Source organism: Drosophila suzukii, chromosome X (genome assembly GCF_043229965.1).
Source record: "Drosophila suzukii chromosome X, CBGP_Dsuzu_IsoJpt1.0, whole genome shotgun sequence".
NCBI classification, from domain to species: domain Eukaryota; kingdom Metazoa; phylum Arthropoda; class Insecta; order Diptera; family Drosophilidae; genus Drosophila; species Drosophila suzukii.
In genome coordinates, this window is record NC_092084.1 from 18,698,585 (window position 1) to 18,715,014 (window position 16,430).

The 16,430-nt window shown below is 39.5% G+C and overlaps 2 protein-coding genes across 2 annotated transcripts in view; one reads left to right on the forward strand and one right to left on the reverse strand.

Annotated features, from left to right (window-relative positions):
- RpS19a (Ribosomal protein S19a) overlaps positions 1-2,088 on the reverse strand; it is a 105,317-nt gene extending 103,229 nt beyond the window's left edge. Inside the window, exon 1 of the mRNA XM_070997838.1 lies at positions 2,078-2,088. The gene's annotated coding sequence lies outside the window, so the exon portion shown is untranslated. The remainder of the gene's footprint in view (positions 1-2,077) is intronic.
- On the forward strand, positions 438-2,612 carry LOC108011120 (ileal sodium/bile acid cotransporter). The gene is made up of 2 exons (XM_017076192.4): positions 438-1,495; positions 2,031-2,612. Exons 1-2 carry the CDS (start codon positions 479-481, stop codon positions 2,370-2,372), a joined length of 1,359 nt encoding a protein of 452 aa, XP_016931681.2. The 5' UTR covers positions 438-478; the 3' UTR covers positions 2,373-2,612.
- Positions 2,613-16,430: the final 13,818 nt, after the last annotated feature.

The window sequence follows — 16,430 nt, forward strand, 5'->3', positions numbered from 1 at the left end:
TTTTATTATACGTCATTTTTTAATCTTACCTATCTGAGAATTTTATAAAGAGAATCAGGTTGAGTATCCATGTTTTCAATGTATTTTTATTCTGTACCATTATTAGAGAGTTATTTTTTAACGAATTGCATTGTATGTTCTACTGATCTAATTTTCAGTTATTCTGTTATCTCTTTCTCGATTTCCTTATTGATTCGACATGTTTTTATTTTTATCATCACCTATATAGATAAGTTCCAACGAATGCTATATATAAAGTGAATCAGAATTTTCTTTAAGACCTTTACATTTACAAACCTTCCTGATTTACGGCCCACCATTATGCAGACTGATTGACTTACCTCCGGTTCGCACCTGTGGACTGGACTGATAAGACCAATCCGGTCCGTCTGCCCCATGGTCAGATAAGGTCTCTTTGTGATCGGCTCACCTCTCGAATGCGCTGGAGTGCCCACAACAGTTGGAAGAACGACGCAGCATGGGCTATACGAAGAATCGCGGACTGCAGATCCTAACTTTGTTCTTGGGACTCCTGGGACAGGGAGTCAGATGTGAATATGGCGACCTGGTTGGCGATTGGCTGGTGGATTATGGTCAGCAAGAGCTAAAATTGCTGGAGGGCGAAAGCCAGCAGGTGGATTTGCATATATACAATGTGATACCCAAGGATCCGTCGCTGGATTACTATTTTGAGGTGTACTCACGGGATGATCAGCGGGCTTTGTCCCTGGTTACGATACCAAAGGAGGATTTTGATCTGCTGGGCAGCTGGCGAGGATTGATTGATGTCACGGGCGTACGATTTGGTTATAGTTCGCTGGAGGTGGAGCTGAAATCGGGCGGAGTGACGGAAACATATGCCAATCCACTGCGAATTGCGGTGCTAAGATCGCGGGTGGTGGACGAACGAGTGACCACCTATGTGTCCGCCGCCCTGGCTCTGCTGATGTTCCTCAATCTGGGCACAGTGCTGGATATGCGTCGCCTGGCTGGGATTATCTGCCGACCCGTTGGACCCATAGTGGGCGTGGTCAGTCGTTTTGTGCTAATGCCCGCCCTGGGATTCGGATTGGGGCGTGGCCTTTGGCCGGGCTCTTGGCCCATTCAGTTGGCCCTTTTCTACACCGCCCTGGCTCCCAGTGGAGGACTGGCCAACGTGTGCGCCGTCTTCCTCAAGGGAAATATCAATCTTTCCGTGGCCACCACAACGATCAATTGCCTGCTGGCCCTGGCCTTTCTGCCCCTTTGGATCCTGGTGCTGGGCAGGCTGCTCTATGAGGATGATGAGCTGGCGGTGCCGTTTGGCCAGCTTTCGGGCGGAGCAGCTGCCCTGGTTATCTGCCTGGCCATTGGCATTCTGCTGCGACTCTGCGTCCCAAGGACCACGAGGTTCATCTTCCGCTTCCTGAAGCCACTGTCCGTGGTCCTCAGCTTGTGCCTGGTGGGACTGACGGTGGGCCTCAACTGGTTCGTCTTTTTGGAGTTTACCTGGCAGGTGAGTACAGCTCCACTCCTAACCAAAGTCAAAAAAATCATTAAACATTAAAATTACTTGATAAAGGATAAAATATAAAATAACTTAAGGGAAATAAATAGAGCGTTAATATATCCTTTAAAGTACAGTAATAAATAGAATGTTAATAGTCAAAAAAGATCGTAGAAAATGTTTTAACAACTGTCTTTAACTGTATATCAAAAAAATATATAAAATATATTTCTACATTAATCCAAACATTTTTTAAAATATTAGGCAAAATAAACCTACGAAAAGACGAATGCTTGGATAATATATCAGAAAAATATGTGAAGGGTATACAAATATTTAACATTTAATGAATTAATTAAATTAATAATTTATTTTTTAATTATTTAAGATGTATTAATTCTTAATACTTCACATACAACGATTTTTGTGATCAATTAGAATGTTTTTTAACCATTCTTTGCAAATAATTAATGACTTACACTGAATATTGGAGATATCATAATGGATTTTCCCAAACATTTTTAAAACTTTTTTACCCCCACAGGTTCTAGTGGCTGCCGTGTGCCTGCCCCTCGCTGGCTACCTGGCCACCTATCTCCTCTCGAAGCTCCTCTGCCGATCGGCCACCGATGCTCTGACCCTGTCCATCGAGGCCAGTGTGCTGAACATGACCATGCCCATTGTGCTGCTGCAGTCTAGCCAGCTGGAGCAGCCGCAACTGGACCTCGTCCTGGTGGTGCCCATTGCATCCTCGCTGCTGTCCCTCGTCCTGGTGATCCTCTTCTATGGAATCCGGCGTTGTTTTGGCTGCAACAAGCGGCAGGATGCCGATGGTTTTGACCACAAGGAGCTGATAGCGGAGCACGAAGAGCACGACGGTGCTTAAATCGATCCTTAGTTTTAGGTTTATTTGCTATAAGACAGATTTCTCGATTTGATTTAACTTCAGAATATTCTTTTTTCATTAAAAATGTTTTTAAAATTGTTGATTTAGTCACAATTTTATAAAGGTATATAAGCATATGATTTTGTAAATATAGTTATTAAGTAGTAGTTAGCTGTATTGTATAAAACTAAACTTATTTGTAAGTAAATGCATAAAAATTATAAAATTGTCTTACAGGAATCTCTTCCAATGGTAAATTTGCTTATTTTAAAAGCGCGCCCATGTGAATTTTCGCTTTGCCATGATTGGCAGCATTGTGTCCGCGCATTTGGCAGCACTGCCTTTTGGTAGGCGCGGGAAAATCAAATTCACTTGCTTTCAATGTATTTTTGATGTACGTACGTTTGCCGTGTGAGTGTGTGCTTACATGCAAATTTAGTTTTAGGCCAGCGCAAGGCAATAAAATAAAATTGTATGTCACGTCGCTGTTGGTCACTGCGTATGTACTAGGAATTTGGAGCATTGGCCGCTGGACAAACAAGCTCGACAATTGGGAACCCAGGAACTCAGGCGCATGATGTCATCAGTTAGTTCGCTGCGATGCAGGGCTGCCAATTACGACACACGAACATAGTATATATAGTATAGTACATATAGTACCTAAATATATATATATATATACATATTCGTGTATACACGTGTTTGTGTAGGGAAGAAGATATAAAAATAAGTGCTACCTTTGCCTGCACACGTGTGTGCTGGTGTTGGTGTGCGTGGTCAACTAACGGTTCACGCGCGGAACGCATTACCCAGACCCATCACACACCTTCCGAGCCACCCAACCACCCAACCACCCAGCCAACCCACCGATCCCGCCCGAATCGCCGACCCACCGACCTCGTTAGCCAGCCCTGACAATGTCTTTTTGGTTATAAATACATTTTTCAAAAGGTGGTAAATGACATAACGTGAAGCATACTTTAACAGGGAGCTAACTATCCCTAACTGCGATGAAATATTGTACTGTACTTTATTAGCAAGCCATAAAATAGTACTTTTATGAGTTAGTTCTGATGGTAGTATGTACATGTTTTCCTTTCACAAAACATAAGCAGAATGGTACCAATTTAGAACTTAAATGGGAATACTTTCTGGATTAGTCAGTCTTAAATTCACATTGATGTCTTGGCTAATCAAAAAGTATTCTGTTTCTATGCTTTTCAGTTTTAATTACCGTTGATTGGTTTCATTTAACGTTTGCCGCCTTTGATTATAGCTCAAAAACACCGACCGCCACACACACAGTGTACGTACACCCTTCTTATAGCCCTACTAAAATGCTTCTCTCCAGAGGCCCATTGAAACGTACAGCTTTTTAAGTCACACTCAGCTGTGATTCAGTTACTTACCAGATTTTATTAGCCTCGTTTAGGATGGGCTAGGACCGTTTCCAACCCAATACCATATCCCTATCCCCAATAGGGATTCCCTATCCCTAACCATAACCGTTTTATTCCATCCCGTGCAGCATATTATGCGATTCCATTGACCGTTTTGGCCTGCTGCTGCGCATTGCAGTTAACCCCAAAAGGAACAATGCAGCAAGCACACTTGAAACATTACTATTTCTGGAGTTAAATGGTGGGGATTTATGGTTTGAAGACTTAAGAAAAACATACAACATCTATACATCATACAAATATTTGTTTGAAAGAAGTTTATAAGAAGTAAGTAAGTATGGCATAATATTTTTCTTAATTTATATGTATAACTTCTTATTTAGGCCAACATTAAAGTTGACAAGGGTATTTTAAAATAATTAAATTTATAATATATCTTAGCTAGTAATACGCTTTTAATATAATATGTAGATATACTAATAGAGTTCTTTCTTTGGTTCAATCAAGTAGTTCTTAATTAACATTGATTGTAATTTTAGTTTATAAAATATTTATAATTAAATAGGAGTTTATAGGGTTTTTTAATTAGAATATATTTTTCTTTTAAGATTCTTGGTTTTGTATAATTTTTATTCTCAGTATAGCCATAGTGCTCCATTTTCGGTCTGTGCCAAGACAACTTTGAAAAGGAGTTGCAGCACTTTTTCGATGAGGCAATTTCATTCTCAGCTGGGCTTTTGCCCCAATGCCAGTGCAACAGCACTTGAGCAGAAAGGGGGGTGGTGGTGAAAGGGGGGCGGTGAAAGTGGGAAAATGCTAAAATGGTAAAAGGGGGCGGGGCACTGGAGAGGGGGGGGGGGGGTAAATGGTGGCAGGCGTTGGTAGGGGCCACAAGTCAAAGCAAAGCATTTGGTTTCGTTTCGTTTCGTGACATTTGGATGATTTCTGCCTATTTCCTGGCCAAAACACACCAACCCAAACCCCTTCTATCCACCCAATACCCCAAAACCAACCCCCCCCCCCTGTGTCTTAACCCTCTGGCCGACTTTAATCGCGTGCTTGGCGCACATTTTAACGCTCGTCGTTTTCAGTTGACGGTTGCCACAGCAACACAACACGAACTGAACTGCAAATGCAATGCAAAAGAGCAGTGGGTAAAAATTTCAGGGGGCGGTGATGGTGGGTCAATGGGTGGGTGGTTGGGTCGGTTTTTTGCCCAGCAGGAGGTGGGTGGTGCCAGGCATCTAACCCATTTTTGCAACCGAGGAAGGTGCGTTGGCAAATCGCTGCTTCTCGCTGCTCTTCATTTCCTGTCTCCATTTCAAGGCGCAAAAAAAAAAAAAGAAATGGTTGGAAAATCTGCCAGGAAATTCACTTGCACGCCAGTCGCTTAGATACGAGGGGCAAAAAAATACAAATACAACCAAAAAAATTCCCAAATAAAAACGGGCAGCAAAAAACTCAAGTCAATTATCCCCAGCACGTGTACTTGAATATTATGCGTAATTATGGCGCTCGAGATGGCGATGGCATAATTAGCCCTGTTACTTGCGTATTCGCTTATTATGGGCTCAGTCCTCAAAGTGCCAACGCCAATGGGCAGCAAAAACAGCTTAGAAACAAGGCTTTCAATACCTCTTACTAGCCAAATAATTATAGAATTAATCAATTACGAAGGAGAGCATGTATCCTTGCAATCAAACCTATGACCTATATATAAGAGCTATATCAAAAAGTCTTGTGTTTATGGCCATTTGACATTGGTTTAAATTTCAACTTACTGAATCGTATTTATTTAAAAGAGTTATGGCCAGCTTAACATATATGTTTTGATGAAATATATAAGTTCATCAAATTTTGTTGATCCTTAAAACCTTTTTTTCTATCTTTTCTTTTTTAATTGCACAGATTTTAATTGAAATGCTAATTAAACAAATTTTTAAAAGTCAAAATACTGATTTCTGGTTTAGAAATGCTTACTAAAAATATTTAATTAAGACTTTCAATAATTATGATTTAAATATATTGGGGTACCAAGCCTTACAAATCTCAAAAGTTGTTTTAAACAAAATGTTTAACTTATTAAATATAATTTATAACAGATTAAAAAATCCCAAGGTTTTCAAAAAAGCAAACAGGTAATAATTATATTGTTTCCAAGAATATTTGATAGTGATAGAGGATAAATAAAATTCTTTAAATGTAAATATATATCAAAAATAATTTTAAAATATTTTAAAATAAGTAAAAAATTCTACAATTCATTATAACCTTAGAAACTCTTTATTATATTTTTATTTGGATTTTTTATTTAATGCAGGGTATGACTGACACAAAAACAAAAAGTTAAAAAAAAGGCAGGATGCTAAACATGCGCGTCTCATGAGCCAAAATTAATGCAAATTCGCTTGTCCCCATCCTTTGTCCTTCGGTTGCCCCTTAGTCCTTCCTAGTCCTGCCACTTGCCCTCTGACCCCTGCCCCGCTGCCTCGTGTCACCTGCCCCCCGCCCACCTGCCAACACCCAGTGGCAAGTGCAAAGGAAACGCACAGCTGAATAATGTAGGGTTATGCTAATGTGCAGGACTTGGCGGGTGTCCTGAGCTCAGGTACATACGCACAGGTGTACATTACACATTCGCTGCATTTGCTTTGGCATTTATGGGGGTCACCTGGCCACCTGGCCACCTGTCCACCCCAGAGCCACATCCTCATCCTCAATCCCAATCCCCATCGTTGTGGAAATGGAAAGTGCAAGTGGAAAGCGTTTGCCATAACCGAGAGCGATTAAATTAAATATTCAATTTCCTTTGCCCAGCCGGATATATTTGAGATCGGCCAGCAGGGAAGACCGGAAAAACACAGCAAGTTGTCCATCCTTATCAGGAATCACAGAAATCGTTGTAATGGTATAACGAAAATGCAATTTACTGTTGAAAATGTAAAAGCCCATTGGTTCAAACAATTTAATATATTTTATAAAAAAGATACAATGATAAGAATTTATGGAAAATTTCATTCAAAATTTAAGAAAATGAAGTAAAAGACTTATTATAAATTTTTAAAATTAACATTTGTTATTGGTATTCATAACAAAAGTATAAAGGCTTTTAAAAAATGTACTGTGAAGGTGCTTTAATGAACATTTTTAATTTAGCGCAGGTTCATTCACGTACGTGCATATATCAAGGTCAGTGCTGCCAATGTATCTATTTTTTAAGCAAAAAAGTCTGGAAATCTGTTCTTATGTTTAAACAAATTATAATAACCTCTGCAAGGCTATACAAATAAGTTGATATAAATAAGTTTCATGATAGGGATAAGCTGGTATCCGAATAATATAAATAAATTAGATTAGATTAGATTGGTACGTCAATAAACTTTAAAAATATACAAATTTAGTTTGGATAGGTTTTCATATCTGCATGCCAATCAAAAATTTCCATTCAAGAAATGGTAATTTCCTAGATGATTATTATAAAGATGATTTGGGCATTATATCATTAGTAAAGGTATTACAATTTCTATAAAATATTTTATTATCTGATTTGCTTGTGCATCAGCTTTTGAAATTAAGCGCAGCTGGCAGCATTGTTATACATACATATATGTACATTGTACAAACCATATGTATACCCTATGTATATCAATGTGTAAACAAAGGTATAGGAAATTTAGTTGCACTTGACAAGATGATGGACGACAGATACCGCTGCAGTGCCACTCCCACTTTCACTCCGCCCACCATCCATTCGACAGTATATACAGTATGGTATTGAGGTTCCTGCGGGAACCCCTGTACGATGGCATAGTGTGGGATGGTATGGTATGGGGGTCTTCTTTCGTTGATGGCTGAGTAGGAGTTGGGTAGGGAAACGTAAACGTTGCCGCTGTCAAAATGTCGTCATTGTTCATTCATGAAATGTGCGCCTTTTTACATTTTACCCAACATCAGCAGTAGGAACAGAAACAGCAGAAGCTACGGTGATAGCAGCGATAGCACTGAGAAAAACAACTAAAACTTCGAGATGTATTTTGATTTTTCATTTTGACATACGGCATTGATTGTTTATAAAAACTCATTCCTTAAATATAATTTTTAAACAAATTTTCTGGAAATATGTCTTATTTTTATTATCGGGGCATATCAGATCAGATTTTAGTCAAAAATACGATTTTCTTTCCAGTTTTTCAATCGTAGTTTAGTCAAATCAAGGCGTACAGCTAAAAGACCGACTGTTTTGAACAGCTTGCTTCCTACGCTAACGATCCCAATCACTTTAAGAAAAATGTATTTTTTGACCAAATTTCGCATTTTTTTAAGGGGGTTCATCAGTTTTTTTTGGGATTCCGATTTTGGTCAAAAGTACTAATTTTTAGTGGTTTTTCAGTCGTAGCTTAACCAAATCAAGGCGTACAGCTAAAATACCGACTGTTTTGAACAGCTTGCTACAAATGCTATCGATCCCCATCACTTTGAGGAACATTTATTTTTTGACCCATTTTCGCATTTTTTATACAGGTAGGTAGATCGTTTTTTTTTGTGATTCAGATTTTGGTCAAAAATACACATTTTTTAGAGGTTTTTCAGTTCTAGCTTAGCCAAATCGAGGAGTACAGCTAAAAGACCGACTGTTTTGAGCAGCTTGCTACAAATGCTATCGATCACCATCACTTTAAGGAACATTTTTTTTCTTGACCCATTTTCGCATTTTTTATAAGGCGGTTTTCTTGGGATTCAGTTTTTGGTAAAAATACTAATTTTTTAGTGGTTTATCAGTCGTAATTTAGCCAAATCAAGGCGTACAGCTAAAAGACAGCTTGCTACAAATGCTATCGATCCCTATCACTTTGAGGAACATTTATTTTTTGACCCATTTTCGCATTTTTTGTAAGGGGGTGCATCGTCTTTTTTTTGCGAAAAATTAAAAATTTTCAGGTTTGAATGTCAATGGATTGGAAATTAAGCAACGAGTTCAGCGAGGCATGCCATTCCTTGATCTGACGATTATTTTTGTTATAGCAGCCAAAACACTAAATTTTTAGGGCGAAAAAATGGGATTCCGATGTTGGTCAAAAACACAAAATTCAGATTTTAGTCAAAAATACGATTTTTTTCTGATTAATTAGGTTCTTATTATTTTAGTTCTTGCATATAAGAGTTTTTAAAAATTGTGTTGGTATTTTTAATTTTTTTAACCTTAAATATATATTTTTGATTTGCTTTTTTATTATTTAAGAACATTATAGTAATGGAGCTACAGTTTTTCTTCGAGTGGAGCAACAACCGCAATGGCCGCAAAATGAAATGGGGAAAAAACGGCGGAGAAAGGGGGCATCCAAGCAGAGGAGTGAGAAAGCGGGAAATCAAGAAAGAGAGAGGGAGAGGCAAGGAGAAAGCGGGGAAAGCAGTGTGCATGAGTGTGTGTGCGCGAGGACATGCGACTGTGTGGCACACAAACACACACACACGCACACTGCGCCACACTCGCTGACATCATCCGCAACCACTCATGGGGCAAAATAAAGGAGAAAGGGGCAAGGCGAGGGGCGAAGAAAGTGGCAAGGAGCAAGGAGCAAGGAACATGGAGCAAGGAGAAAGGGGGCTAATAATATCTTGTGGGCGGGGCTGTGCGCTGTTGTTGGCGTAAATATTGTCATTTGTTGCGACATTGAAGTTATTGTTTGTCCGTTTGACGCTGTTCAAATTCCCTCAACTACACACACACAGTGCACATCCACACACGCAGGAGTCCTTAAAGGACATTTGAATGTTTGCCTGCAATTAGGTAGATCAACTGGCAGGGGGCGAATACCGATCGCCGCCACCTGGGGCCCATTACCACTTCCGGCTAATTGGGGGGCGAAATGCGAAATGGGTAATGGGAAATGGGAAATGCCACGGCAGACTTTCACACAAAGAAAACAATTAAGTATTTGCGGCATTTAGCCCATCTTGCCGCAATTGCCGGTCGGCAAACAGTGCTGAAGCGAAAATGCAGGGTCTTTAATCCAAAGGAATTCCAGATAGTCGTATAGTCTATAAAAAAGCATGCTTGAATTTAAGCACTTCTAAATAGCTATCTATTTATTTAGAACATAGGAATGAAAGAAAAAACTTGGTACTTTGGGTCCTTTTCATATGGTGTCTTAAAGTATGCTTATACAATACGAAAAACTGATTTAAAATTTTAAATATGTTTTTTAAAATCAATAAAAAAATATGTATCGATACTCTTAATATCACAAAAAATATATTTTATTATTTTTATACAATCATACTTATGCCATATTTTAGTAATTTTCAAATTTAACATAGATATAATACTTAAATAGACCAATTGTAGCTTGACTTAAAATTGTATTCCTCTGTATTCCATCTCTTAGTTATTTATTACATTTATTTCTTTATTTATTATTAAAAAAATACTTTTCAAACACATATCACTTTACAAGAAAATAACAATAAAATACAAGCTTTACTCATATTTTAAGGTCATTAATTTCTTGACAAATGCGAACATTTATAAAAAAAATAAAGTTTCTTTCTATGTTGAAGTTTTGTTGTTTATTTTCTTATAAACTTAGTAGTTATTAATATTTCTTCACTATAAGCCATGAATAATAAACGTTTTTCTTTAGTCTAAAAAATCCAGATATATGAATGTTTGCCCATTGTGTTTTAAAAACCATCCAATATAACATCAATATATCGTATATTGTAAGGAATATATACATGCATCATATATAATGTGATATAGCAAGGTATATTATACATATACCATATAATACTTTTGGTATATCATACATTTTCAGTATTTATATATTTAAATATTGTATATTTAAAGTAGTTTTTTCGAAAATACATTTGTGCCTTAGGAAAAATACATCTCCTTGCGTTCAGCTGAGCTCGTAGTGCAGCCGAACGTGCGACTGCCCCTGCAAAGCCACATGGTATCCTCGTGAATTTGGTCTTGCCAGCGCCTCGGCTTCCTTGGTCTTTGGTCTTGTCTTTGCCAGGCGGCCTGACGTATGCCACTTGCCACATGCCAACCCCTATACCCTACACCCTATACCCTACACCCTATACCCAATCCCCAATACCCAATCCCACCTCCCCGATATCCGATCCCCTTCTAGCTGTTATCCTTCCTGGCTTGTAGATGGCCTAGCTGGCGTGTCCCTTTTGCAGCCTTTCTGGGTTCTGTTGGGTTGTTGGGTTGCTGGGCCGTTGGGTTGCTGGGTTCTTGGGTTGCTGGGTTCTTGGGTTCTTGGGCCTGTCCCAATGACCGAGTGGCGGTATGTCGCGTCGCTCTCAGCCGCAGAAATTCCGAATCCCCTAAATCCGAATGGGTCTCCGAATTCGAGTGGCGGCTAGCTGGAGCCCGAGTCCCTGTAAAAGTGGAAAGTGGCACAGAGCCGAGCGGCTTCGTTCGCGTCACGAAGGGCCTTCGTGGCCAGCCGAAGGCGTTACGAAGGCCCCACGAAGCCTTCGGCCGAGCGAACTGAACGAAAGTCGCACTCTGCGGACGCACACGCGCTGCGGCAGCTGACAGTTTCAGTAAACCACGGAGACGAACGGATTACGGGTAACGAAACAGCAGCAGCAGTTCAAGCAGCAGCCAGAGAATATAAAAAATAAAGGAACCCCCCCTAAAAAAAAAGAAAGCAAAGAAAAAACAGCACTCATCCTAAAAAAAAAAGAGAAAATAAAAAAAATTTTAGCAAAGGGAGGACCAAAAAAAAAAATAAAATCAAAAACTGAAAGAGAAACCTCGAATCACAGCTCACAGGCTGGCACAGCCCAGCAGAACTCGAGCCCTGAGTCTTAAAACACTAAAATAAAAAACCTATATGATATATTATATATTTATATATATATATGCAATATATACAAGTGCCTTGAGCAGTGCGCAGGCAGGCCAACAACGAGCAAAGGAGCCAAGTCCAAAGAAAGTTTTACATAAGTTCTCCCTCCTCAATCAGGCACCATTTTTTTTCTATAGTTTTTTTTTCCGTGAGTGTGACCCAAAAACAAAAAAAAAATATAATCAAAGAGAAGGCAGCAGCAATAAGAAGAAGAAGAAGCCGAAGAATAAGGAGCTGAAGAAGAAGAAGAAACAGCCAGCACAAAAAGTCGAAATAAACTAAAAAGCTAAATAAATTGTGTGTGTGTAAAAGTGTGTGAAGAAGCAGAAGAATCAGCCAGAAAAAAACATTCATTTTTTTAACTTGAATTATGGTCAAATTTTTTTATTTGTGTAAAAGCGCGTGTTTGCCATGGCGTATACTTGATGTGGCCGCACCAGCAACGATTGCGTATACGCCTAGTGTGCCCCGCTCTCAGCGTGTGTGTGTGTGTGTGTGTGCGAGTGTGAGTGTGCGTCACACACAACGTGTTACGCAGAGTTACCCCCCCCCCCCCCCCCCCAAACCCCTCCACAGCCCTGCCTGCCAAAAAAAACTCTTGGTTTGTTGTTTAGACCAAAGTGCTCGGAAAAGTAGGCAACGAAAATGGTTACAACAAATTGCAGGACATACACGCACACCAAGGCAGGCACACACACACACACACATATGTATGGCTATTTGGGATATGTGGGGAAAGAAGAAGAAGAAGGAGAAGGAGAAGCAGAAGAAGAAGAACTATGTGTGTGCCGCGGACTTTCGATTTTTCGTGACTCGGTTTTCTTGTGTATGTTCTCGAGTGTCCTTTGTTGTTGCTCCTTTCTGTTGTTGCTGTTGGCGATGTCGCCCCATCAGAACCCCCCTCCTTGGAGCCCCCCTCCCCTACGCCCCACCAACTCCACTCTGTGTGGTTTTCGCCTGCTGTTTAGGTTATGTGTATCTGGCATGTCCTTTTCGCCTGCCTTTTCCTTTTTGGAGCGCGCATATGCGATGTCTGCGCTAGCACGAAAACCCAAAACGAAACGAATCGAAACGAATTGAAACGAAACGGTACGGTACGAAAACCAACTCAACACACAACACAATTCAACTTAACTCGCCCCGAAAATCAACAGAGAATGGGGAGGGTATCCACTCAGTCAGTCAGTCAGTCACTCAGTCAGTCAGTCAGTCAGTTGGGCGCCACTTCGCTAAGGCCTAAAGGATCCCCTACCCCATCGCATCCTTCGGCTTTTCAGTTCGAGTCGCGCGTGTGCCATATCGCGTTTCGTTTTTCGTGTTTTCGTGCGCAAAAAGAGCCGAGTTCCAAAGATTGGGGGTCCTGCAAAGTGGTTACTGGGTACTGGGTACTGGGGGTACTGGGTACCGGGTTCCGAAGACTGAGGACGAGGCCACAAGGAGCCCTCCAAAAAGAGAACCCAGTACCCAGAATCGAGAGAACAAGAGAGCGAGAAAGAGAGAGAGAGAGAGAGACACTGGCGTAAAAGGGACAAGGGTGTCGCAAATTGCCTTGGCTTGGCTCACCAAAAAAAAAAAAATACGAAATTGTGCAACGCTTTTGAAGTTTGAAGTTGCTGTCTGCTGGAAAATATATAGCCCTATATGTACTATATACCCATATATAATTGCATATATTACCAGGCATATGAAAGACACAAGTTAATTGCCTGAAAATCGGATAATTGCAATTGTTCATATATGATTTACAACAGCCATTAATGGCAGTTATTGTCACGAAAGTGCTGTCATGAACATTTACCATGAATGTTTTTCCAAGGAACTGGAAATCATTCAGTTGAACCTAAAGTTAACTAGAAATGACTAATGGTTTAAGCCTATTTTTGTAACTTTGGTCTATCTAAATACCATAAATCAAAGCTAATTGGATATATTTTTCTGTTAAAAAAATGTTTTTGAATCAGATTTGTTTGAAAAATAGTTATGTGGGACTTGCTTAAATTATTTGCCATATATAGTACAGAATTTTGACCCCTATATAAGCTTAAATGGATGTTTTTTTCATAGTTTGTAATACAATAATTTAGAAAATCAATAGAGTACACATTTTTAAACATATTGATTGGTTTTTGGGTATTTTTTTATAAAATCTTAAGTAATGAAGACATATATAGAAAACCTATAGACAAATTATCCAGGAATTTATCGAAAAGCTTAAAACCTTATACGAGTATTAGGGATTTTAATCTACAAAAGCCTTTTATTTTCAACCCAGAGTTGAATGGGCTTATGTGCTTAGCTTTCGAGAACTTGTGAGGACCTCGTTGAAATCGAAAGGACACGCAATTGTGGCCCAGAATCGAAAGCGAAAACTTTCCTTTCTTTTTGCCAAAATCTATAAATTTTCGACGCACCAACTGTCTTGTGTTTGGTTTTTTTTTGTTCAGCTAAAGGGACATTTGTGTGCGTTTCGCGACTTTTGGGCGCTATAAAATGCCAAAAAGACAAGGGGCTCTTAAACTAAAGGAGGTGCCGTAGTATCGGGTTCCTGGTAAAATGGGGCTACTACCAGGAACCCAGCGGGTTGAACCACTTGGCCCACCTTGCCTGCCACCAGCTAGTCCTGCGGCGAAGGCTCCCCAGGACACCCATGCCGAAAGTTCCGTAGAGGAACCCCTCCCAGGAGCACCACCACCCGTTCAATCTGCCCTCGGGCTGTGCGTGTTCAATTGGTTTTACCCACCATTGTTGTTTGCTCTGTGCCGCTCTTGTTGGTTTTCGGTGTAAAAAATTTACATAACCCAAATTGACGCATAAATAAATTATTAAATACGTGACGTGCAAATGGTCAAAGAGACCAGAGACCATCGAATAGGAAATAGAGCCCAGCAAACACAGAAGTCGAATGCCATGTGCAGGGCAATCCTCTGGCTGGGGGCTCTCTGTTCCATTCTGCGAATCCCCAGGGTTCGCAATCAGGACGCAATCCAATAAGGAGATTGTGTATTCTCGGTACTGCGAGCCATACTGCCATTCGGCCATATGCCATATGTGGTATGCCCAATGTGTGACCTGCGCCCAATCAAATGTCGGCGGAGATCCTCACCGGAAATTCAATTAGGACCAAGGCCAAGGCTGTTCAAGCCGCTGGAAATGATCGAACCAATCCAAAATCAATAGGATTTTAGGACTTTTCGCAATAAGTGATTACTTAACATACTCTGTATCGAGTAAAACTTTTCCCATAACTCCTTTAAAGGCATTCTATGAAAATTAGGACCAAGCCCAAGGCTGTTCTAGCCGCTGGAAATGGTCGAACCAAATCAAAATCAATGGAATTTTAGGACTTTTTGCAATAAGTGAATTCTTAAAACTCCCCATTTCTAGTAAAAAAATCCCATAATCCCTTTAAAGGGATTCTATGAAAATCTTTCACTAATTGGGACCAAGGCAAAGGCTTCTTACGCCGCTGGAATTGATTGAACCAATCCAATATCAATGGGATGTTAGGACTTTTCGCTATAAGAGAATTCTTAGAACACACCGTTCCAAGTAAAAAATTCCTATAATCCCTTTAAAGGCATTCTATGAAAATCTTTCAGTTTTTTATACATACTGTCAGTGGGTTTCCTAGCCTATTTTGTTGAGCTAATAGCATTTTCAAAGTATTTAGTCTATACATTTAAAAAAATTTGTAATATTTTAGGCCTATAAAAAAGTTTAGTTATTTTCTTATAAAGATGCAATTTAAAAATATATATAATCCAAAAAGCGGCTAATTTCCTACTGCAACAAACTAATTTCTAGCTTAATACACTGTCATTCTTTTTAGTATTGCTTCTAATCAAGCTTTATATGATCAAATGCCTAATAAAAAGACCATTATTAGGTTTATAAAAATTGCCCATAGGCAAGTAACTAAAACCAACATTTAAATTTCGATTCAAAAAGATAACTAAATTAAATGTAGCTAATAAATATATAAATACCTATTATAGGTGCATTATTTATGTTTAATCGTACTATGTGAAATAGGTTAACCCATGGCAAATGCCATTTTCCCACATAATTTAATTTCTATAATAGCTCCTTAATTTCTCAATTCCATATGACACCCGCTTACTCAGTTGACCTGAATATGTTAAGGTCTTGCAAAGTTGTGTAATTAAGCATACTGGCTGCTATTACTATAAAATAAATATTTAATTTAGCACATTGGTAGGAAAAATTAATTGGCCAGGCAACTTGAGGAGTTTATGAAAATCTCTTTAAAAATAGCTCCGAGTTTTCCAACTAGCAATGCCATAAGTATTCTCCTATTTGGTGACCCAAGTTATAAGCTTTATTTCAAGTTCTACACAAACATAGCTAAGGATTTTCCAATTTGCTCTCTTAATCTTGCTTTATTTTCAAGTTATATTTAAACTTTTCTTAGAACATTAGAAACGCAGCATGTGCAATGGGTTGACAAACGGTTGGTGACGTTTTGGTGACCCCACCACATAGAGTTCGGATCGATTGGTCGCTGTCCAAAAGCGGGGTGCCCGAAAGCGGGTCACCATGATTTGTGATTATAACTGTTGTTCCATTTTCGGGGCACATGAGTTATGAACGCAGTTCGAAATTGACCAGTCCAACTGGTGCCAAACGCCCGAAAATAATGGCCCACTGTAGCAATTTTTGGTAGTAGTTGAGAATCGAGAAAGGCATTAGCTTGATGACCTAAAAATAGAATAAGTCACAAAAAGGCGGCGAAGGCGAAAAGCGAGTGGCAAACGGCGAACGGCGAAAGG

Bases quoted from the DNA above. Each gene is read 5' to 3' on its own strand.
- LOC108011120 (XM_017076192.4), top strand. From the start codon at position 479: ATGGGCTATACGAAGAATCGCGGACTGCAGATCCTAACTTTGTTCTTG. The intron at 1,496-2,030 runs GTGAGTACAGCT...TTACCCCCACAG, and splicing joins TTTTGGAGTTTACCTGGCAG to GTTCTAGTGGCTGCCGTGTG.